This window comes from Panicum virgatum, chromosome 8N (assembly GCF_016808335.1).
Source record: "Panicum virgatum strain AP13 chromosome 8N, P.virgatum_v5, whole genome shotgun sequence".
Lineage (NCBI taxonomy): Eukaryota > Viridiplantae > Streptophyta > Magnoliopsida > Poales > Poaceae > Panicum > Panicum virgatum.
In genome coordinates, this window is record NC_053152.1 from 24,312,411 (window position 1) to 24,337,540 (window position 25,130).

The 25,130-nt window shown below is 45.2% G+C and overlaps 1 protein-coding gene across 1 annotated transcript; it reads right to left on the minus strand.

The window, feature by feature from the left end:
- Positions 1 to 9,548: 9,548 nt before the first annotated feature.
- LOC120684908 (glycine-rich cell wall structural protein 1-like) lies at positions 9,549 to 10,151 on the minus strand. Its single transcript, XM_039966772.1, has one exon. It carries the CDS (start codon positions 10,149 to 10,151, stop codon positions 9,549 to 9,551), a length of 603 nt encoding a protein of 200 aa, XP_039822706.1.
- Between the last annotated feature and the right edge of the window lie 14,979 nt (positions 10,152 to 25,130).

Sequence of the window (25,130 nt, forward strand, 5' to 3'; positions counted from 1 at the left end):
CTTTTCAAAGGTTTCAGACTTATGCCTCATCAAGTAGACATAGCCATATCTACTTAAGTCATTAGTAAAAGTAATGAAGTATTGGAATCCTCCTCTAGCAGTCGAGCTCATTGGTCCGCACACATCAGTATGTATGAGTTCCAGCAAATCCGATGCTCTCTCTGGAAAACCTGTGAACGACATCTTGGTCATCTTGCCCAGCAAACAAGCTTCGCATGTCTCGTATGATTCAAAATCAAATGAACTTAGAAGTCCATCCTCATGGAGCTTCTTCATGCGTTTCTCGCTTATATGACTGAGATGACAATGCCACATATAGGTAGGATTCAAATCATTTAGCCGAGGCCTTTTAGCACTTATATTACAGACAGGAGAATCATCAAGATTTAAAATGAATAGCCCATTCTCAATGGACGCCAAAGCCACAAACATATTATTCTTAGAGATGACACAACCATTGTTTTCACTCGCAAAAGAATAACCATCCTTCAACAAACATGAAGGAGACACATTGTTTCGGCTCAAACTAGGAACAAAATAACAATTATTAAGCTCCAAGACAAATCCTGATGGTAGGTGTAGTTGCATCGTCCCAACGGCCAAAGCAGCAACTCTTGCATTATTGCCGACGCGGAAGTCAACATCTCCTCTTTCAACGCTTCTACTCTTTGTCATTCCCTGCATTGAATTGCATATATGAGCAACGGATCCGGTATCAAATACCCAAGAATTAACATAAGAGTCAGCGAGAAATATTTCTGTAACATGAACAACAAGTGTACCCGAGGTGGAAGAACGATTCTTCTGTGTGGCTAGGTACAGCTTGCAGTTCCTCTTCCAGTGTCCTGGCTAGTGACAATGAAAGCACTCCTTGTCTGTGGCTGGTCCAGGTTTCGCCTTGGGTGTAGGGTTTGGCTTGGGGTTCGAAACCTTAGCCTTGCCCTTCTTCTTCTTCCAAGAAGAACCTTTCTTCTTGCAAGTAGGCTTATTCTGGACAGCCATCACATGGCCACCACTTGTGCTTTTCTTGATGTCACTCTCTGTCGTCTTGAGCATGTCGCACAGCTCATTCAAGCCCTTGTCAGCCCCATGCATGTGGTAGTTCGAGACGAAGTTTCCATAGCTTAGAGGTAAAAAGGCAAGAATGAAGTCAGTGGCCAACTCTTGGCCAAGTGGGAAGCCCAGCTTCTCCAACCTCTATGTGTGACCAACCATCTTGATTACATGCGGCCCTACTAGTGCTCCTTCTGCTAGCTTAGTTTCAACAAAGACCTTAGACACATTGAACCTTTCAGTCCTGGCCTAAGTATGGAACATGTCCCGTAGTGCCTTGATCATATCGTGCACCACATGGTTATTCTCAAACTGCATCTGCAGCTCAGGTTCCATGCAAGCTAGCATGAGACAGCTCACTTCACAGTCTTTACCAACCGCTCTCCTGTAAGCATTCCTCTCAGCACAGGGGCATCTGTAGTAGGTTCCTCGAGTAGTGGGTTATCTAGAACATCTTCCTTGTTAGCTGCCCTGAGAACAATTCTCAGGTTGCAGATCCAATCCGCGTAGTTTGTCCCATTCAATTTGTTGCTCTCAAGTATGGAACGTAAAGCAAAAGGTTGGTTTTGAGCCATTGATCTACAACATAATAAATGCAAAATACTAAGACAAAAGTATTCATGATGGAGTAAACGACATTAAACAATTTAATAGAATTTACTCCCACTAAAATCAATATCCCTCTTTTGATTGTTAGTGATTCAAGACCCACAACTAACACGTCCACTAGTGAGCTTTTGCATCACCACTAGAAGACGAGGTAGATCGGTAAGCAACTCTTGCTAATCATATCTCATATGACTCTTGTTGTTGGTTGACATCTCTATGTCTTGCTCCCAACCTTTATGCCCCAAGGTCCTTAACCATTAAGATGACCATATCAAGCTCACTAACCCTTTATGCATGCATGTATCCGATACAGCCTGTCTAGTCAAGGAAACCAGTGGCGCCCTAATTTCATAGACCCACCACCAATCGTACAAGACATGGGACAGTACAAGGTTTAGTTTGTAGGGCATGATAGCTCGAAATTTGTGAGGGATCGTTCTACTTCTACTATGATGCACGTAGTTGTAAAACGTTATGAACGGCAAGCACATAATTGTGAATCAATATGGCCCTTATTCTCATGGTGATCTCCATCTCCATAGAACTTGTTCGCCATATAGGTCTCCATCTTCATGGAACTTGTTCACCATGTTGATCTCCATCTCCATGTACATGTGCACCATCCTTCATGTGATGAAAACTCCGAGAACTAGAACTTGCTATTACACCTAACAGCTAGTAAATAAAATTACATTCACGACTTGGATCATCACAGGTTGGCACACAGGCCATTACATCAAATGCAACAATTCATATGGCTCCGGCCGAATTGTCATAATCACAACACGTAGGTCATAAAATAATTACACACATGCATCACATACACATAGGGACCATACCGATCACAAAACCTGCAAAACAGAGTTATACGATTCCGACGTCCGAACTTAAAACGCCGAAAACTCTATCTTCCAGGCCGAATGTCGCAAATCTAAATTTTGCAAAAACAGAAACGCTGTTCTGAACCAAATCTAACTTTTTCTGTAGATACAAATCGATATAAAATTTACCTCAATCCGAGTTTGTATGCAAAAGTTATGACTGTTTTACTGTAAAACACGCTTTTGCAACAAAACGGAATTCGCAGTAGATCCAATCTACTGTCCTATGCATCTCATGCATCTGGCTTATGCCCTAAATTTCAATTCGACCAATCATATTGATGTCCAACCACAGCGACCAGGTTTAAGTGCATCACTTAACTCCGATGGCAGAAAACCGACCGGTAGGAGTATATCATTGCACAACCTTCGCAGCAAGTTTACGAAACTAGGTCATAGATCGATCTGAAACTACGCATATCTCTATATGTACATATCTGAATCTATAACGAGATAGCACTGGCTCTGATACCACTATAAGAATATGGGGTAGCAAAAACAAAAATTTTCTACCGCATAAACCAGGACTACTGCAGTTATAGATCACGGGATTACCACTAGACGCGCGGTTGCGGAACTTCTGTAGCGCGTCGGTGTAGTGCAGATGGAAGCCAGCAGTGTAGTTGCATGAACCACCTCACGGACAGCTTGTCCTTGTGCAGCAAGCACAGCACCTCCACGAAGTCCACATGTACAGGAAGAAGCTTCGCTCTCCGGATTGCTAGATCTGCAAGAACGAACTATGGCTTGATGCGCGGGAGGAGGAGCAGCAGAGAGAGGGAGGAGGGCGCCAACTGAGGGGCAGCTAGGGCTGCACCAGATGGCGCACCCCCCCTCCTACCCCTCCTTTTATAGCCATGGTGGGCGCCCCTAGATGGGCCCTAGTGGGCCCCACCTTAGGCGCCCCCTTCAGGTGGGCTGCTCTAAGCCCCTACCAAAAGTCGAACCCTATGGACCTCTCAAGGCCCATTAGTTTATCAAAGCCCAGTCTAATTTGGATCTCATCCTCATTAGGCTTCTGGCCCTTAAGTGTGTGATCCTATGGGCTCACGCGTGAATAGACATGGCCTAGTACTCCTACTGGTCAATAGTTGATACTGGTCAACTCCTAAGCACGCGTGAAAAATATCTGTCGAGTCATCACAATCTTATAGATGTTGTTCCCTTTGCCTCACGATATTTGGTCTAGCTTGAAGCCGACCACTCTTTCTCGATCCTGTGATTCGAAATCCTTGGTTAACTCTTAACCCTAGCATGGCCATGCATTTCCTGATCCGAATCACTCGAGGGGCCCAGAGATATCTCTCTCTTGTAGAGAGGGGCAAATCCCATCTTGACCGACTATGTCTCACAGCATGCTTTTTGACAAACCCGAAAGCCACCTTTATAACTACCCTGTTACAGTGCAGCGTTTGATGGCTCCTAAGTAAGTCGGTTCACATCTTGAGTACATATGACGATCTCAGGTCTTAGGACACAGCATACATATTGTGTAATGAAAAGTCAACATCTCGTGTTGGGTCGGTTCAATCTCATGTCTCACATGAGCCCACATTATTAGTTTGACATCCCCATGTCCATGACTTGTGAAACATAGTCAATCAACTAATACATGTGCTAGTCTAATATTCATGTGTGTCCTCACATGAACTCCGTTTAGGAACACTTTAGAATATTCATACAAGTAAAGAGTTTCACAAATACTTTACATAAGCATTAATCAATACAAGTTGTCATCCATGAATATTCAAGGAACACTTTATTAATCATGAATACAAGGAAATATGAATACCTCTAGGGCATATTTCCAACAGTCTCCCACTTGCACTAGAGTCAATCTAGAATGTTTCTAATACCCATTGCTCTTGTGTGCCTCTCATGCTTGGACTGTGGAAGGGGTTTTATCAACGGATCTGAAATGTTCAGGTCCATGTCCATGACTTGTGAAATGTAGTCAATCAACTAATACATGTGCTAGTCTAATATTCATGTGTGTCCTCACATGAAATCCGACTAGGAACACTTTAGAATATTCATACAAGTACAGAGTTTCACAAATAATTCACATAAGCATTAATCAATACAAGTTATTATCCATGAATATTCAAGGAACACTTTATTAATCATAAATATAAGGAAATATGATTGCCTCTAGGGCATATTTCCAACAGGTGCTAAGTAGTGACCTCATATGCGGGCATGGTGCCCGGGTATGTGGGATCCCTCAGATATGACGGTGCTCCATAGTTTGACTGCGGTAGACTACAGGTGGTGACAGCCCTGTCGATCCGCCGGGAAGCTGCTTCTAGGTTAGCGTACTCCCCGATGTTCGGGTATCGTATTGGAGTTCATGCAAAGATGAAACGGGACTGGATGTTCTCCAGTGCGGGTCATTCTCCCCGATGTCCCTAATTTCACTGCACCTGTAGTTCTAAGCATGTGGCTAACATAACTTATCTGCTGACATGAATAGTTTATTAGGATCTGTGACTATGCTCCTACTAACCTTAAGTGTGCTTGTTTATTCTTTATTCATGAGAGTTGGTTGTTCTGTGTGTGTCACATTACCCCTGATTATCCTTTATTTATCACTTATCCCTGTATAATCAATAGTTTGCACCTTATTTTATAATGCCATGGTTATGTAACTAGTAAATATCTTTACACAACCTCGCCATTCCTTGGGAAAATATAAATAATGATACTCTGAATACTTCCTGGTGAAATGTTACAACGGTATATCCGTGCGCTTGCGGATCTTTCTGTAAACGTTAAGACTTACCAACCCAGCATTTCTGGCACCGTTGCTAGGGACAAGCTTAACACCCCTGTTCCTAGTGATTGCGCTAAGAAATGCCAACAGTGCCCAATCCACCCCAAGAGCAACCACTCGATGTTCGAGTGCACAATCATCCGCAAGTCCCTCCAGTCAACTCTGCCAGATGTACCCACGAAGAAGCCAAACAAGGAGGATGATGATGATGACAAGAAAGACCCTGACAGGTTCTAGAAGCCCGAAAATGTGGTCAACGTCATATTTGGGGGAGACCCAAGCTTCTCCAAACGAGCCAAAAAGTTTCTGCTCCAAGAGATCCTCTCAGTCGAGCCTACAATTTAGAGACCCTTGAAATACAGCGAGGTCCCCATCACATTCTTCAGGGAGGATCAATGGACCAGCTTCTCTGAACCAGGAAAGTTTCCAATCGTCCAAGGATCCAAGCTCACTCGAGTACTTATCGACGGTGGAAGTGGGCTCAACCTGATCTTTGCAAGAACTTTAATGAAGATGGGCCTCAACTACATGAGCTTGCTCACGCCGATTAAAGCTCCCTTCTACGGCATCGTTCTAGGAAACTCCTTTACACCAATTGGCTCCGTCACCCTCCTGGTCACAATTGGTATAGAGAAAAACTACCGGACAGAGTATATCAAGTTCGAAGTAGCGGACTTCGAATCTTCCTACCATGCCATCTTGGGAAGACTAGCACTGGCCATGTTTATGGCGGTGCCTCACTACGTCTACTTACTCCTCAAGATGTTGGGCAACACAGGAGTCCTTTCTCTGTGCGGTGACCTCCTCAAGTCCTTTGAGTGCGACAAAGAGGCAATTGTCTATGCCTCTAGCATTCGAGTACACAGTTCCCTGAGTGAGATACTTGCCGCTCAATAAGGACTCGATGCTCTCTAAGAAGTCAAGCCAGTCATTGGTAAAACCACCTGACGACGTCGGCACCAAGACCATCCAGCTACAAGAGGGAGATGACTCTAAAACTACTATCATCGGAGCTGGCTTGAGAGACAAATAGGAACTCGAGCTCGTCAAATTCCTTAGGGCCAATCGAGACGTATTCACGTGGAAGGCAGCGGATATGCCAGGGGTTCCCAAGGAATTGATCGAACATGCACTAAAAGTTGACTCCAAAGCCATACCAAAAAAGCAGCGACTATGACGTTTCTCCCCGGACAAGCGAGAAGCCATCAAGAAGGAGCTGGCAAAACTACTCGCAATAGGGTTTATTAAAGAGGTTTACCATCCCGAGTGGTTAGCCAACCCTGTACTCATTGAAAAGAAGAATAACAACGAGTGGAGGATGTGCATTAACAGAGGTAGATCTATATACCTCCCTGCTGAGTGGGGTCCCCCGTGACCGGGAGACTACCCTGCTCGGTGACTCGGCTACGACTACTCGGCGTGCAGGGACTCAGCTGTACGCGGAAAGGATCTTCAGTAGATTAGGATGAAAGGCTCCAGATAGACACCCAGATATCTAGGGATCTTAACCGACCTTCTTCCTTGTAAAACAACCCTTACTTGTAGGCGATCGTCTCCCAGTCGACGTCCCTGTGGCGCCCTGCTTAGTTTCGGAGAGTTTTATTCGTATTTGTACTTCGCTTCCGCTGTATCAAACATTTTTGTCATTAATATAATAAATAACATTCGTATTCGCTTTATTATATCTTTTTACGTGATATGTGCTGTGATATACTGTTCATTCTATTGTATATACGTGTGACTTGATCCTGGCACGTATATGATTGCTCGGTTTATGTCCTTTTATAAACCGGGTGTTACATAAGCTTAGCCTTGTTCAGATCCATATATTCGTGGGTTTGCGCATTGTAACCTGGCATGTGTCGGTTTTAGATCTAGCCGTCTAATTGCATATCGGTATCGGCAGCTCCTTGCCGATTCCTCTCAGATCGCTTTTAATACACGCTCTTTATACCCAATCTGTTGTTGTTTTCTGTATCGGCAGAGCCTTGCAGATACGCTGTGTAAGAGTGATTCGAAAATCTAGCCGATACGCTCTTGTGTTTGACGGTTTGATATTTCCTTATCGATTTACAGGAAAAAATGACTGGTACGCCTTGGTTTGAATCAAGTGCAGTCTGAGCTTGGCGTACGGGGCTCTCAGGCTTTGGTGTGTGATCGTTTCGCATCAACAACTTGTTCTCGAGCTTTCTGATTTCTTCCATGTACGCGTCCAGTGTATCCTTACTGACATTCCATTCTTTGTTGACTTGCTGAACGACGAGTAGAGAGTCGCCGTATACCAGTAGTCGCTTGATGCCAAGCGAAACAGCTAGGCGAAGTCCGTGCAGTAGTGCCTCATATTCTGCTTCATTGTTGGAGACTTTGAACAGGATCTGGAACACGTACTTGAGTTGTTCTCCCTTGGGCGAGATGAATAGAGCTCCCGCACCACCTCCATCGAGCTTGAGTGAACCGTCGAAATACATTACCCAATGCTCTAGGACATTGAGAGGTGCTGGGATTTGATTCTCCCGCCACTCAGCTAAGAAGTCAACTAGTGCTTGCGACTTGATAGTTGTTCTTGGCTTGAATTTGATTTCCAAGGCTCCCAATTCCACTACTCACTTCGAAATCCTTCATGTGGCATCCCGATTGTGGAGTATATCCACCGATGGGAAGTCATTGACAACTGAGATCTTGTACTCGTCGAAGTAGTTGCGAAGCTTCCTGGAGGGGATTAAGATTTCGTAGAGAATTTTTTGAATTGAAGGGTATCTGACCTTCGATTCAAAAAGTACGTCACTGATGAAATATACTGGTCTCTAGATGCCATAGGCGTGGCCTTCCATCGGGCGTTCAACCACAATTGCTGTGCTGACTACATGAGTAGTCGCAGCGATGTAGAGGAGTAGTTCCTCTCCTGGTAGTGGAGCTGTGAGAATTGTCAGTGACTGGAGATGATGCTTGAGGTTCTCGAATGCTTCCGCCGCTTCTGTAGTCCACTCGACTTTGTCTTTCTGTTTAAGGAGCTTGAAGAAGGGTTGGCCCCGTTCGCCAAATCTAGACAAGAACCGGTTTAATGCTGCTATGCAGCCTGTGAGCTTCTGGGCGTCTTTGACATTTGCTAGAGCATCCATAGCCATGATGGCATTGATCTTGTCTGGGTTGGTTTCGATTCCTCAGTGGCTGAAAATGAATCTGAGTAGTTTTCCAGAGGGTACACCAAAGACGCACTTGGTTGGGTTGAGTTTCCAGCGGAACTTTCGGAGGCTGTTGAAGGTTTCTTCCAGATCAGATATGAACTGATCTTGACTCTTGGTTTTGACAACGATGATGTCTATGTAAGCTTGAACATTGTGATGTAGCTGATCAGCGAAGCACAGCTGTATCACACGCTGGTAGGTAGCACCTACGTTCTTCAACCCGATAGATATGGTCTTGTAGGCGTATGCCCCATATGGGGTGATGAATGCCATCTTGATTTGGTCTTCTTCTTTGAGGGCTATCTGGTGGTAGCCTGAGTAATAATCAAGGAAGGATAGCAGCACACATCCTGTTGAGGAGTCGATTACTTGATCGATGCGGGGTAGCCTGTAACACCCTAATTTAAATTTCAGCATTTATTAATAAATTTAATTTGCTTTATTTAAATTTCTAAGGTTTATTGTGTTAGTCTCGCATTTAATCTAAATTTTGTTCCTTAAGTATTAAAATTTTGCCATAGGTTTAAATTTTGTGTTGCATTCATGCTGGTGCATAGCTTTTAATTGATTGAGTGTGGTTTGAATTCAAATTGGTATTTGAATTCAACCTTTGTTTGAACTAGAAATAGAAAAGATTAGAAATGGAAAAAGAAAGGCAAAACCCAAAACCCCAGCCCAACCCAGCAGCCCAAGCCCACTCCTCCCCGGCCCGACCTCAGGCGGCCCAGCCCGTTCTCTCTCTCCGCGGCCCATCTCCCTTTTCCCCCCCGGTCCGCTCGCGCTCGGCCCAACCACCGCGAGCGCCCAGCAGGCCCGCACCGTGGCCGCTCACCGCCAGCGCGTCGCCTCTCTCCCCCTCGATGCCACCTGGGCCCGCGCGTCAGCCGCGTTAATCGCTGAGTCTGACAGGCCGGCCCCACGCGTCAGAGCTGCCTCCTTCCTCCCGCAGCGCCCGCCCACGTTGAGCTCGCCGGGATTATCGCGGCGGTTTCCCTGGGCACGCACGCCTAGATTCCCCGCCGCCCTATAAGTAGCCCCCGCAACCCCCTACACCCCATCCTCCCCAGCGCCGCCACCCCTAAGCCTAGCCGCGCCGCCACCACCTCGCTCCGCAACACAGAGGATCTGCGCCGCCGCAGCCCCGCCGCTCCGCCGTGCCCAAGCCCCACCGGAGCTGCGCCCGAGCTTCGCCCCGACGCCAGGAGACTCCTCGAGGTCCCTGCTCGCGATCTCAGCCGGTCCAGAGGCCGGATTTAGCCCCGAAGCCATCCCCGGTGAGACGCGCCGCCCGCACAATTCCGCGCCGCCGTCAACCTCAGAGCTTCTTTGACCCCTGTGCCACCTTCGCAGGGTCCACTCGTGTCTTCCCGGCGAGTCAGCGGTCCCGGAGGAGCCCCGCACCACCCCGTCCACGGCCACCGCACCGTTTCCGCCGCCAAACCCCGCCGGCGACCCATCTGCGCGACGCCTCCGGCCACCAGAAGCCCCGGTGAGCACCTGCGCCCCCTCCAGATTCTTTTGCGCTAGCTTTTGCGGCACGTAGGCCTTTCCCGAGCCCAAGACGCCGTTCGGCGTAGCGCCGCCATGCACAAGGCCGCCGCCGCCCTTGCCCTCCCCACTCCGGAGCTCCCCGAACCCCGATAACCCCATAGGTGGATTACGCGTTCCACACCGAACCTCCACGGCCAAACCCCGGCCCAAACGGAGCTCTGTAGCCCCAGAAAACCCCTACTCCGGCGAGCCGCCGCCGCGGAGCTCTGCTCCGGCGGTGTTCCGCCGCCGCCCCGAGTGCCTTTGCCCAGATCCGTCCGATCCGAGATGGACGCCTGTGATTAGATCCCAAACCGATCAGATCTGGACCCTCAGATCCGAATCCAACGGCTGAGATCCAACCGTACCCCTTCGGCCTGTCACATTTGCTAAAGAGCCCTCGCCTTTCTTTGAAATCAACCCGCCGTCCAACTCGGTTGAAAAGTATTTACAAATCTGTCCTTACTTTTACGCTTTAGCCCCTGACTTTTCCAGTATTCGAACCCGCCGTCCACCCCTGGCTTTTTCACGTGGTAGCCCCTGGATCTTTTCAGTATTTATGTTTAGGCCCTCGGTTTTTGCAGAAAACCCCCTGGAACCTTAGTTTTCTTACAAATAAGCCCCTAGAACTTGTTTTTAGCCTAGAAAATGCGTTTTAGCTCCGTTTTTAGCGTTCTTTATATCCACGCGATCGTTGTAACGAGTAGAATAGTTTAGACTTAGTTTTTCTTGCTATTTTATTGTATTGATGGACTGTTTCTTAGCTTTTGTTAGTGTTTGCTCGTATGCTTATTTTCGTGCATTGTTTTGGCCATGTGTTCGTGAGTAGACGTTGATCCATCTGAGGAGCCCCAGTACCAGTACCCGGAGCAGCCATCTTCGGAGCACTTTGAGCAGCAGCAGGAGCAGTACGAGGAAGGCAAGTATAACATGAACAACCTATCACTTTTAAATACAATTTCATACTGCATTTAATACTGTATGCCTATAAGGAATTTCCTAGCCACTTTATATCCTTTATATATACCCTTGGGTTGCATTTTGATTAGTTGTGCTAGGTTGCTGCGCTATAACACACTTTGGTCCTTTTTAATTAAATTGATTAATGGTTTACTTGAATTTAATTCTGAGAGTGGCACTCTGTGTGGCTTGAGTGGCTCACTTCTCGTTAAAATTGGTTTTGTTAGAAACATGGTTTAGGGGGCCAGCACGGTGCTTAGTGCTTGGTTGGCCACTCTCCATAAGGACCGGTTCATAGAGCGACAACCTGGGACAACAGCGCTACCACAAGACTGGAATGGGACGGTCTTGGCTTACTAATTAGGCCATTTTGGTTCGGGAGTAACTTACCGACGGGGCATGGGGGATGGTGAGCTTCAATGGTGGCCAGGCTACGAGGCTGGTCTGTGTGTCTTGTACCCCCTCGAGGTGGTTACCATCGTTGCGGAGCCTGATTCCTTAGCGGTTACACCTTACCAACGTGTCCTTTGTAACGGCCTCGTAGTGAGTCGCTAGTCATCTCACCTAAGGAAGTGTGATGAACAACTGGCGTAGCTCGCGACTTGTGGGTAACATCTGCAACCTCTGCAGAGTGTAAAACTGGTATACTAGCCGTGCTCACGGTTATGAGCGGCCCAGATCCTCCTTTTGATTAGTGGAGTTATCTCCTTCCGACGAGGGAGGTGCTTCTCGGGGTTACCTTGGTGGCTTGGTTTTGGTATGGTTCTCAGTAGTATCATGATTAAACTTGACTAATTACTATGTAACTGGGTTAATGGTAATTCATCAACTTGTAGTAAATAGCTCTAATAAAATTTTGCCAACACTTAAAAGCTAATGCAGTTGAGTCAGCCAACCTTAGAGCCTCATAGTTTGTGTTATACTTGTTGAGTACAAGTTGTGTACTCACCCTTGCCTCTTCTCTACTTTTTTCCTCTTGGCTACGCTACTGCTGCTCAGTTCCTGCCGACACGAGGGAGTTCGTCCAGCGTTACCAGGACTATGAGGACTTCTAGGTGTTCGTCTCCCAGTCGACGTCCCTGTGGCGCCCTGCTTCAGCTTCGGAGAGCTTTTATCGTATTTTGTACCTCGCTTCCGCTGTATCAGACATTTTGTCATTATTGTAATAAATAACATTCGTATTCGCTTTATTATATCTTTTTACGTGATATGTGCTATGATATACTGTTCATTCTGTTGTATATACGTGTGACTTGATCCTGGCACGTATATGATTGCCCGGTTTATGTTCTTTTATAAACCGGGTGTTACAGAGCCCAAAGGGGTCCTTCGAGCAGTGCTTGTTCAGATCAGTGTAGTTGACACACATCCTCCACTTGTTGTTCTTCTTCTTTTGGACAAGTACAAGATTGGCCAGCCATTCAGGATGGTAGACCTCTTAGATGAACCCAGCTGCGAGTAGTTTTGCCAACTCTTTCTTAATGGCTTCTCGCTTGTCTGGGGAGAAACATCGTAGTCGCTAGTTTTTTGGTATGGCTTTAGAGTCAACTTTTAGTGCATGCTCGATCAACTCTTTAAGCACTCCTGGCATATCTGCTGGTTTCCACGCGAATACATCTCGGTTGGCCCTAGGGAAGTTGATGAGCTCGAGTTCCTATTTGTCGCTCAAGCCAGCTCCGATGATAGCAGTTTTGGAGTCATCTCCCTCTTGTAACAAGATGGTCTTGGTGCCAACGTCCCCAGCTGGTTTAATTGACGAATGGCTCCTCTTCTTTGAGGGCATCGAGTCCATCGAGTCCTTGTTGAGTGACAGCTCCTTGGCGGCAGCGAGTATCTCACTCACGGAACTGGGTACTCGGATGCTAGAGGCATGGGAATTGCCTCCTTATCGCACTCGAAGGATTTGAGGAGGTCCCAGCGCAGAGACAGGACTCCTATATTGTCCGACATCTTGAGGAGTAAATAGGCATAGTGAGGCATAGCCATAAATTTGGTCAGTGCTGGTCTTCCCAAGATGGCATGGTAGGAAGATTCGAAGTCAGCTACTTCGAACTTGATGTATTCTATCCTGAAGTTTTGCTCTATACCGAATGTGACCGAGAGGGTAACCGAGCCAATCGGTGTAGAGGAGTTTCCTGGGACGATGCCGTAGAAGGGAGCTTAACTCGGCGTAAGCAAGCTCATGTAGTTGAGGCCCATCTTCGTTAGAGATGCTTGCAAAGATTAGATTGAGCCCACTTCCACCGTCAATAACTACTCGAGTGAGCTTGGATCCTTGGATGACTGGATCGAGTACTAGTGGAATCTTTCCTGGTTCAGAGAAGGTAGTCCATTGATCCTCACTGGAGAATGTGATGGGGACCTAGCTATATTTCAAGGGTCTCTGAATTGCAGGCTCGATTGAAAGGATCTCCCATAGTAGCAGCTTTTAGGCACGTTTGTTGAAGCTTGGATCTCCTCCAAATATGACGTTGACCACATTTCGGGTTCTAGAACCCGTTAGGATCTTTCTTGTCATCATCTTCATCTTCCTTGTTTGGCTTTTTTTTGGGCACATCTGGCAGAGTCGACTGGAGGGACTTGCGGATGATTGTGCACTCGAACATCGAGTGGTTGCTCTTCGGCTAGATCGGGCACTTCTTGTTGTGCAGGATCTTGTCGAACTGATCTTGGGGTTTTCCTGCTTCGGGCTGTGATCAATAGCCCCACCGACATCGTCTAGCTTACATTTGCACGCAGGGTCCCGCTGATTACTAGTGCCTCCTCGACTGTTGTTGCGCTTCCCATTGTTGTTGTTGTTGTTGTTACGGCTGGGAAGCAGCTGTGCTCTTGTTCCACCTCATTTGTCCAGTGTTGCATCATGTCGCGTAGTTCCACCACCATTTTGGTACGGTTACGACCAAAAACACGATAAAGTGATTGGGTGGTGATGCCATCGTGGAAGTAGTTGATGACATCCTCATCGGAGACGTTGGTGATGGTTGCCCTTGTGTCGAAGAAGCGCTTGACGTAGGACATGATGGCTTCGCCTGGCTCTTGCTTGCACATTGCAAGAGCGTGTCGAGTAGCTACTCGATGTAGAGACCCCTGGAAGTTGTCAATGAAGGCCTTCTTGTGATCCTCCCACGAGTGTATGGACTCATGCTTTAAGCTCTCCAGCCAGGTGAGAGGTGCGGGCTCCAGGGCCATCGGGAAGTAGAGGACCTTGGTATAGGTGTCTCCTCCTGCAACGTTGATAGAGGTCGAGTATAAACATAACCATTGAGCAGGATCTTGCTTACCGTTGTACTTTTGAATGTTGGTAGGTTTGAAATCCTTTGGGTACTGGACGCTGTCCAAGACACTGCTGAGGGCTGGGAACCGGTCGGAACTATCTGCAAGATGTGCTTGGCGTTTTGCGTTGATGATCTCCTGCGTGTCCTGCTTAGAATCGGCTACTTCATGGTTGTGGTTGTGGCTGTTGTTGCAGTTCTGTTGAAGCCTTGGAGCTTGGTTAGCTGCGGGTTGTCCACCCCTAGGACGCTGGCTGCTAGCAACTTCTTACTCCTTTTGGATTCTCTGGTTTTGTTGTTGTTGACGGTAATGGCCTCCCGGAGTGCGACTTGCTTGCGGGGCTGAAAGGCCCTTATTTGGTTTTGGTAATTGAGTGACAACTTAGGTGGACTAATAAGTGTTTATGTTGAGATACACAGGAGATTAGTCTACACAAAGACACTAGTATGAGCGACATATGCCATGGAGGAGAAATGGCTAAGGGTTGATGCTATGCTCATATAGTGTGATGGAGGAACTCATTGCATATGAGACATGACATGGAGTTATGTGACCAAAGTGGAGAAGATCAAGACAAGGCTTGGATTGATGGACCGGTTGCAAATGGAGAAGGACAAGTCAAGGCTTTGAAGCGAGGGACCGCGAGGCGGTGAAGCTTGGGCAAGATTTGGCGCCGATGGACCGAGGCAACGGTGAAGAGCGAGCAAGGTCAAGATCGATGGACCAAAGAGGTCATGTGATGATATGGAGTGGATCATATCATTCAAGGAAGATCAAGCCAAGTGTTGACTCATGAAGATGATCAAAAGGCTTGATGGAGTTTGGTGCTTGTGTGGCATCAACATTTGGGAAGACGAAATGGAATGCGCAAGGCAAAGGTATGACTTGTAGGGCATTTCATTTCACCGGTCAAAGGTTGAGTAGAGAAGTGCATGACCGGATTTAGGATAGATGGCTGTACTATCAAGAGGGGCAAACTTGTTTGCATATCGGTCATCTAGTGCCACTTGAGCGATCTAACATTGCGATGTTGCTAGGATCGAGTGGCGTGGTGAGATCAAGTGAAAATCCTTTGAAAATGTTTGTGAAATGCTAACACACATGCACATGGTGTTGTTCACGTGGTTGTATTGGCACATTTGCAAAGGAGAAAGAGTTGGAGTTGATTTTGGTCAACTTTGGGAAGTAAGAAAGGTTTTTCGGTTTTCTCCGGAAATTAGGTGGTCACTTGGAGTGGAATACTGCTTTGATCCATTGTGTTTTGGATCAAGTATTCAGTTGGGTTGTGTAGCCCTCTGAATTAGCTTTCCATAGAGTCCAAGATCACCTAATTTGGACATCGGAGCTAAGAGTTTTAGCCGTTTTACCGAGGTACATTTCTGCTGGAAATATACCTGCGGACGGTCCGCTCAAGGGGGGCAGACGGTTCGCCATTATCTCGGATGAGCTCTAACAGAACCGTTTTTGGCTCTGGTGGTGGTCCAAAATGAACTGCGGACCGTCCGGTCCATGGGGGCGGACGGTCCGCCTTTAAAAGCTGAAACGGGCGCAGAAACTTGGCAGTTCTGTCTTGGGTGTCCAAAATGAACTGCGGACCGTCCGGTCCTTGGGGGCGGATAGTCCGCCTCCTACTGAAATTTCTGGGACAGAAACTCTGCGGGTTCTGTGTGTGCTCACCTTTTGAACTATGGACAGTCCGCCCCTGGGGAGCGGACAGTCCGCTGGTAACTTCCAGTTTTAGTCAGAGACGTTTGCAAATCGGTTGGTTCGAAGTTTTGAACCGCGGACAGTCCGCCCCAGGGGCACGGACAGTCCGCCCGGGGCTCTAACGGTCGACTCTGACACATAATCATTGCAGTTCTAGCCGTTGGTTTTAAATGGCGGACGGTCCGGTTTTTGTGAGGCGGACAGTCCGCGAAAACTCAGTTTTCACGGGATTTGAGTGTAACGGCTAGTTTGGGGCCTCCCTCTATAAATAGAGGGTGTGGCCAGCCATTTGAGAGGGTAGAGCACCTTGGGGACTTGGTGTCCATGTGTGAGAGTGCTTGAGAGCCCTCTACTCACTCTAACTTGATAGTAATCATCCGATCGAGTGAGAGAGCGATTCTAGTGCGATTGCTTTGAGAGATTGCATCGAGTGGCACTAGGTGATCGTGTTGCAAGCCGGTGTGCTTGTTACTCTTGGAGGTTGCCACCTCCTAGACGGCTTGGTGGCAAGAGACTCCGTTGAAGCCCGCAAGAAGTTTGTGCGGTGCTCCGGAGAAGAGTTTGTGAGGGGTATTGTGCTCACCCTGCGGGAGCCGCGAAGAGCAACTCTAGTTGAGCGAGACGTGAAGAGCAACAAGTGGTCCGGCCGGATCATGTGCTAGAGCTCGGTGTGAGCACTCCACGTGGGAGAGTGTGACTTGAGAGTCACCACTAGCAAGAGGATCGGCGGCAACCTTGGAGCTTGTCTCAACGGGGATTAGCTTGGTGGCAACCAAGTGAACCTCGGGATAAAAATCACCGTGTCATTTTTGTCTACTCTTCTCGGTGGTTTGCATTCTCCAAATCACAAGCTTTGTATTTACATTCATCTATATCTTGTGCTTGTGTAGTTGCTCTCTAGTGATTAGTTAGCTTGTGTAGCTTGCTAATCATCTTCTTGCTTGTGTAGTTAGAAGTAGAGTTCCTAGTGTAACTAGTTAGCTTGTGTAGCTTAATTAGTTGCTCTTGCTTAGATTGTGTAGCTAAGGAAGTTGAGCTCTTGGATTTGGATTGTGTATCCTTGTCCTTGAGCATCTAGTGAGCTTAGGTTGGCTTTGTGCTTTTGCTCATTAGAATTGTGTAGGAGCTCCCCCGGTTTGTGAAGTACTAGTGCTTAGGATTGTGTGACTTGGCATTAGATTTATTAGGAGAGCTCTTACTAGCTTGGCACTCCATTTTCTTTGTGTAGGATCTTTTTGGAGGTGCCTTAGAGTTATAGTTAGAGGGGTGTAGTCTTGGCTAAGCGAATAGTTTCAATTCCGCATAAGTTTCGGTTAGCCGGCGCAATTAGTTTTAGAAAGGACTATTCACCCCCCCTCTAGTCCGCCATCTCGACTCTACAAGTGGTATCAGAGCCGAGGTCTCTCATTTGTGGTCCTTACCGACCCGAGAGGATGGCGACTTATGGGCTAGATGTTGAGTGTCCACATATTTTTGATGGCACACACTTTGCACGGTGGAAAAATTGGATGATATGCAATTTTAAATTTATTTGCCCTCAAATGTGGTGGATGGTGGATGTAGGTTTTTCTCATGTGTTAGATGAAGGAAATCTAACTCCAACACAAGAGAAATGCCTAGATCTAGACATCCAAGCTACTAACATCTTGTTTAGATCTGTGCATAATTGCATTCTTGGTGAGATCATGGACAAGGAAACCGCCCATGAGATTTGGAGTTATCTAAATGAGAAATATGGGGCGGCCTCCGATGATCATGATGATTATAAGACCAAGGAGGAAGTGCATGAGGATGATGAGCACATCCATGACATGGTGGTTGTGGAAGATTGCTCCACCTTATGGTCAAGTGATGACGATGATAATCAATCTACAACAAGTTCACTTGACATGATTGATGATGATTCAAGTGTTGCAAATTATGATTCTACTCCCAGCATACTTGATGATCAAGTTGGCTCATGTATGGATGATATTGCTATGTCAAGCTCATCTCCATCTCCACATTGCTTCATGTCACAAGGTGACACAAAGGTATCAAATTGCAATGTGATTGATCTTAATTCATATGATGAGCTCTTGAGTAGATATGCTAGCTTGACCAAATTATTTGAGGAAGTGTTAGCCAAAACAATCAAATTTGAAAAAGAAAACTCTTTTCTCAAAGACACATGTGAACAACAAAAGCATCTACTTTATGTCATGAGTTGTTCACATGATGAGCTAAAATTGACTCATGAGGAGCTTAGTGTTGCTCATGATAATTTGGTACTAGACCATGCTTTACTCACTAACAAATTTTCTAGTAAAGGAATTAAAACTAGTGAGAGCTCATCACATGGGTTAAAAGATCAATTGCAAAATGTTGCTAACCCTTGTGATGTAGGAAAGAAACATGTATCCACCTCATATGATGATTTATTGTCTATGCCATGTACTTCACATATAGATGCTTGTTCTTCTTCTACTATGCAATATGAGACTAACCTTGTAGAAGAAAACAAAGAGCTCCAAAGTCAAGTGAAGTATTTGAGCAACAAGATAGAGAGATGGACAAAATCAAAAGTCACCCTTGAAAGCATAATCAAAAATCAAAGAAGCTTCGGTGACATGAGTGGCATTGGTTCCATCGAGAGCAAAGCCAAAGGCAAGAAATGGGGCAAAAATAAATATAATAGAAAGATGAAGAAGCAAGAAGAAATGAAGCTATCTCATTTCATGTGCTTTCAATGCCATGAGATGGGACATCTTGCAAATGGTTGCCCCAACAAAGAAAAGCTAAAGTTGAAGAAGGAAGAAGAGAAGCTTAAACATATCAAATGCTTCAAGTGCCGCACTTGGGGTCACCTCACCTCAATGTGCCCAACCAAGCAATTGGTGAAGCAACAAGAACCTCAACCAAAGCCACAAGTTGAGCAAGAGAAAGCACCCCAACCTCAAGTCAAGAGCAACCATGATGATCAAGTTGATGACTTGAAGATAATGAAAAAGAGAACAAGAAGGGGTGGCAAAGCAAGAGCAAGGCATCCAACTCATATTCAAGATGCCAAGATGTTGAGCAAGAACAAGATTCAAGAGAAGAATCCACATGCTCACATCAAGTGCTATAGTTGTGCAATATTGGGTCACCTAGCTTCGGGTTGCCCAAACAAGCTTGAGAAGAAGGCTCAAGCAAACAATGAGAAGCAAGGCAATGAGAAGCATCAAATGAGTAAGGAAGAAAATTCTCAACAAAAGAGAAGATGCTACTTATGCCGGGAAAGGGGACACATGGCTTATTCATGTCCCTTATGTAACAATTCTAAGCCTATTTCAATTGATGCAAATATTATGCTTAGAAAGAATGGTAATGGTACCTCGTTTGTTACTATTGCAAAACATCCCGCTATTCATACTAAGGCATTGCCAAAGTATGTTGCTCCTAACTTGAGAGGACCCAACCTAGTTTGGGTACCATCAAAACGTGGATGAATGTGTGTAGGTGCCAAAGGCATTGGAGGCTTGATTCAAATAAAATTCATATTTTTGATCTTATGATTGAATCAAGGAATTGAAGGTTTTTGCATATATACAACCCAATGCCATGACAAGCTTATGAAGTCCAAAGTGCTTTCAACATACAAGTGCAATTATCATGTTGTGGGTGATTCATTGAAAATATTTGATGGCTTGCAATTTTTTTTGTGTTAAATCTTGCTTTTGGATGAACAATCTTTTTGCAAATTGAAAAATGAGTTAAATGTCATTTACTTCTCAAATTTGGCTTAAAAACTAGTTCTTATGACATGTGGTTCTTATGTGCACTCTTTGCTTCAAATTTTTGATTTTCCAAAGCTTTTATGGGCTATTTATGAGTTTTCATGATTCTACTCGATTTATTTTTGAATTCTTGTTGAAACTTGCTCATATGAGTCTTTTGAAGGTTTTCATGCAATATTTGAGATTTTTGGATTTTTATATGAGCAATGATCCCAAATTGAGGTTGGAATTGAGAAAGTTGGCACAATTCTGGACAGTCTGAAATTTGGTACTGCGGACAGTCCGCGGGTAAGGGGCGGACAGTCCGCCGTTCATGGGACTTCCTCACCAGAGGCTCTGCAGAGAAATTCTCAACCGCAAAAATACACTGCGGACGGTCCGCCAAAGGACCGCGGACGGTCCGCCTGTGTTGGGCAGTATTTGCCAGAGGCAGTTTCAGTCGGGCGGCGGTGTGAAAATTCAAAGGCGGACGGTCCGCTAGGATATTGCGGACAGTCCGCGAATGAACAGAAAGGAGGATCCTGACAGCTAGACTTATCATCAGCTACAAAGGTATATCTCTAGTTGATCACATTCTTTTGGGTGCATATAAGATGTTTGAATTGGATATATATGCTCTTGTTGCTTGCTACAAGATGATTGAATGGATTAAATGGTTAGTAATCAAAATTGAGTTAGTTTGAATGGATATGATCATGAGATGACTTTTATTATGGGATATGATTAGATATATGTCTTGTGAGTTCATTCAAATAAGTTAACATCAAGTTTGATTCAATTTTATGAAGTATAGCTCAATTGCTCAAAATCTGTCCTTTATTGAAAATCTGAGTAAGCTGAGAAGATAGCCATAGTTGGATGATCAAATCTATTTGGACTGGCTTGAAATATGGTATGCATGCCCTACACTTATGATACTAGCTGCTGTACAAGTTTCATGAGAATATGATGAGGGATACTTTGGTTTTGGAGTGGATCTTGTTAATGCATGTGCAGCAGTTTTCAGCATACACCTATGAGGAAGATGTGAAATCTGGTAGCAATCTAGAAATGCATTGAAGCTCAAATTTTTATGGCTGCTATATGACTTAGTGTCACACATCTCCACAAAATTTCGTGGCAATTCAACTTGTACTTTGAGAGATTTGACATATTCTTTGAGAGGTACAAAATCTGCCAGAAAAGTGACAAATATTGGATTGATCTTGAGTCACTTAAATTTAAAGGTCCTCAAGTTGAAATCATCGTTACAAGTGGTTGAGGAACCTAGGTTTGGTTTTTAGAGGAGCTAGAAGCATGACAAGAAGCATGACAAGTATTAAGTACAAAGCCATTTGATTGTAGTGTGTACTTATCATATTTTTGGTACTTAAATTGGAAGATCAAGAAAAGCAAGCAACACCCAACATAGAGAGATTCATGATAATTCAAGTGATATTCAAATGGTATTCTCTCATGAAAGCAAGGATCAAAGAGATGAAGCAAGCCAACCACAACAAAATAGTGCATTTCATGATAAGTGGTATTCATTTCATATGGGTGAAGAATAGTTTTCATATTGGTATTCATTGTCTTCACCAAGCTATTATAATTGGACTTCATGATGCTATTCGGAGAGCTACATTGGAATCTAATGACTATCCTCTACTCAAATATAGCAAGGTGAAATTGCTTGACATATGCATTCATACTATGCTAAGGACATGATTAGTGCATATAGTCATATATATAGATCATTCATGAAAAATAAAATAATTTTAAATGTTTTATGATGCCACTATTGCTTCTATGCTTGATATGATCTAGTGGTAACATATGACATGTTCATGAGCTAGTAACCCAAGTAGTTGATCTAGAAAATGAGCTTTCAAGTGTTTAACTCAACATTGTCAAGATAACCCTTAGAATGAGGTGTGAAGAAGCTTGTCATTGGTTCAAACCGAGTTGAATTATTTGGGCAAGTAGTCTAGATCAAGTCAAAGAGAAAGAAGCTCATGGAAACAATCTAGTTCAAGAATTGGTTATCAATGTCAAATTCAATAAAGTGATCCATCATGATTTTACAAGTGATACTAGATTCAACAAAAGGTATATCATTGTATCTCTACAAGTGATATACATGGTCATACAAGTAGTATTCATTCAAGTAGATCTAGTGCAATAATGTTGGTTCCACAAGTGATCCTCAACTTTAAGTGATCAATTCAAATCAAGAAAGCTACCCTCATCAAGAAGAGCTCAAGATTCAAGTAGATTGACAAACACTTTGACATAGGGGGAGGAGCCCCACTACAAGGTATCAAGGTCAAGAATCCTACTAGTATCATACATATGGCATTTCAAATCTTCATGTTTTCACATGTTGTTACAAGTAGTGTCAATTTTAATCAAATTGAAAGTGTCCATCAAAAATGAAGATTCAAGACTCAACCATCTACCCAAGTCCAACTCTTTGTATCAAACCACAAGCGCTTCATAAGATTGCCTACAAGGGGTATTCAAGTGGTAGCCATTGATCTTCACATGGCAAATTTCATATGGTTTCGGCCCTTTTTATGGTCATTGATGACAAAGGGGGAGAGAAATGAACAAAGATATGAATTATCCTTGGATGACAAAGGGAGAGATGAGATGAGAGTGCGATCATGGACATGGATCAAGAGGAGCAATATTGAGGAGGATCAATATTCTTGGACAAGAGGAGCACACAAGTAGGGGGAGCAAGCTCATGAACTTAGTTGTTTGCATTTGATATGTGTATATTCATGTGCTTGTTTGCATTTGCATAAGTTTTAAAATTTATATATGCATTGCTTGTGTGTGATGTATGCTAGTCATAGAACTTAATTGATGATTTGATAACTAGCATGCATAGATTGTAGCTAGACATTTTTTTTACAAGTGAATCAAGAGCCTTGCTAATATTGTTGATCTCATGAGGTATCTTGAGTTTTTTTTAAAATGTCTAGTTACTCATTGATGCTAAGGAATGAACTTCAAGGATGCTACTCAAATTGGTATCACGCTTCAAAGGTTTATCCTATATACCTTAACATCACTTAGTAGTGATAACAATCCCACAAATTTCATATTTATGCATGTGTGTGAGTTTAAAACCAAATCTCTTGAGCACACATATAGGGGGAGTTATCACTACCAAGTTGGATTTTTATGGTGCTTATCCAATCTTTCACAAGTAGTCTTATTGGTGGATAAGAAACATAAAATCCAAACCAAGGCCCTTGTTTGGTTTTGGTAATTGAGTGACAACTTAGGTGGACTAATAAGTGTTTATGTTGAGATACACAGGAGATTAGTCCACACAAAGACACTAGTATGAGCGACATATGCCATGGAGGAGAAATGGCTAAGGGTTGATGCTATGCTCATATAGTGTGATGGAGGAACTCATTGCATATGAGACATGATATGGAGTTATGTGACCAAAGTGGAGAAGATCAAGACAAGGCTTGGATTGATGGACCGGTTGCAAATGGAGAAGGACAAGTCAAGGCTTTGAAGCGAGGGACCGCGAGGCGGTGAAGCTTGGGCAAGATTTGGCGCCGATGGACCGAGGCAACGGTGAAGAGCGAGCAAGGTCAAGATCGATGGACCAAAGAGGTCATGTGATGATATGGAGTGGATCATATCATTCAAGGAAGATCAAGCCAAGTGTTGACTCATGAAGATGATCAAAAGGCTTGATGGAGTTTGGTGCTTGTGTGGCATCAACATTTGGGAAGACGAAATGGAATGCGCAAGGCAAAGGTATGACTTGTAGGGCATTTCATTTCACCGGTCAAAGGTTGAGTAGAGAAGTGCATGACCGGATTTAGGATAGATGGCCGTACTATCAAGAGGGGCAAACTTGTTTGCATATCGGTCATCTAGTGCCACTTGAGCGATCTAACATTGCGATGTTGCTAGGATCGAGTGGCGTGGTGAGATCAAGTGAAAATCCTTTGAAAATGTTTGTGAAATGCTAACACACATGCACATGGTGTTGTTCACGTGGTTGTGTTGGCACATTTGCAAAGGAGAAAGAGTTGGAGTTGATGTTGATCAACTTTGGGAAGTAAGAAAGGTTTTTCGGTTTTCTCCGGAAATTAGGTGGTCACTTGGAGTGGAATACTGCTTTGATCCATTGTGTTTTGGATCAAGTATTCAGTTGGGTTGTGTAGCCCTCTGAATTAGCTTTCCATAGAGTCCAAGATCACCTAATTTGGACATCGGAGCAAAGAGTTTTGGTCGTTTTACCGAGGTACATTTCTGCTGGAAATATACTTACGGACGGTCCGCTCAAGGGGGGCGGACGGTCCGCCGTTATCTCGGATGAGCTCTAACAGAACCGTTTTTGGCTCTGGTGGTGGTCCAAAATGAACTGCGGACCGTCCGGTCCATGGGGGCGGACGGTCCGCCTTTAAAAGCTGAAACGGGCGCAGAAACTTGGCAGTTCTGTCTTGGGTGTCCAAAATGAACTGCGGACCGTACGGTCCTTGGGGGCGGACAGTCCGCCTCCTACTGAAATTTCTGGGACAGAAACTCTGCGGGTTTTGTGTGTGCTCACCTTTTGAACTGCGGACAGTCCGCCCCTGGGGAGCGGACAGTCCGCCGGTAACTTCCAGTTTTAGTCAGAGACGTTTGCAAATCGGTTGGTTCGAAGTTTTGAACCGCGGACAGTCCGCCCCAGGGGCGCGGACAGTCCGCCCGGGGCTCTAACGGTCGACTCTGACACATAATCATTGCAGTTCTAGCCGTTGGTTTTAAATGGCGGACGGTCCGGTTTTTGTGAGGCGGACAGTCCGCGAAAACTCAGTTTTCACGGGATTTGAGTGTAACGGCTAGTTTGGGGCCTCCCTCTATAAATAGAGGGTGTGGCCAGCCATTTGAGAGGGTAGAGCACCTTGGGGACTTGGTGTCCATGTGTGAGAGTGCTTGAGAGCCCTCTACTCACTCTAACTTGATAGTAATCATCCGATCGTGTGAGAGAGCGATTCTAGTGCGATTGCTTTGAGAGATTGCATCGAGTGGCACTAGGTGATCGTGTTGCAAGCCGGTGTGCTTGTTACTCTTGGAGGTTGCCACCTCCTAGACGGCTTGGTGGCAAGAGACTCTGTTGAAGCCCGCAAGAAGTTTGTGCGGTGCTCCGGAGAAGAGTTTGTGAGGGGTATTGTGCTCACCCCGCGGGAGCCGCGAAGAGCAACTCTAGTTGAGCGAGACGTGAAGAGCAACAAGTGGTCCGGCCGGATCATGTGCTAGAGCTCGGTGTGACCACTCCACGTGGGAGAGTGTGACTTGAGAGTCACCACTAGCAAGAGGATCGGCGGCAACCTTGGAGCTTGTCTCAACGGGGATTAGCTTGGTGGCAACCAAGTGAACCTCGGGATAAAAATCACTGTGT

Excerpts from the sequence above, each read along its gene's own strand:
- LOC120684908 (XM_039966772.1), bottom strand. The coding sequence starts at position 10,151 with ATGGGGTTATCGGGGTTCGGGGAGCTCCGGAGTGGGGAGGGCAAGGGC.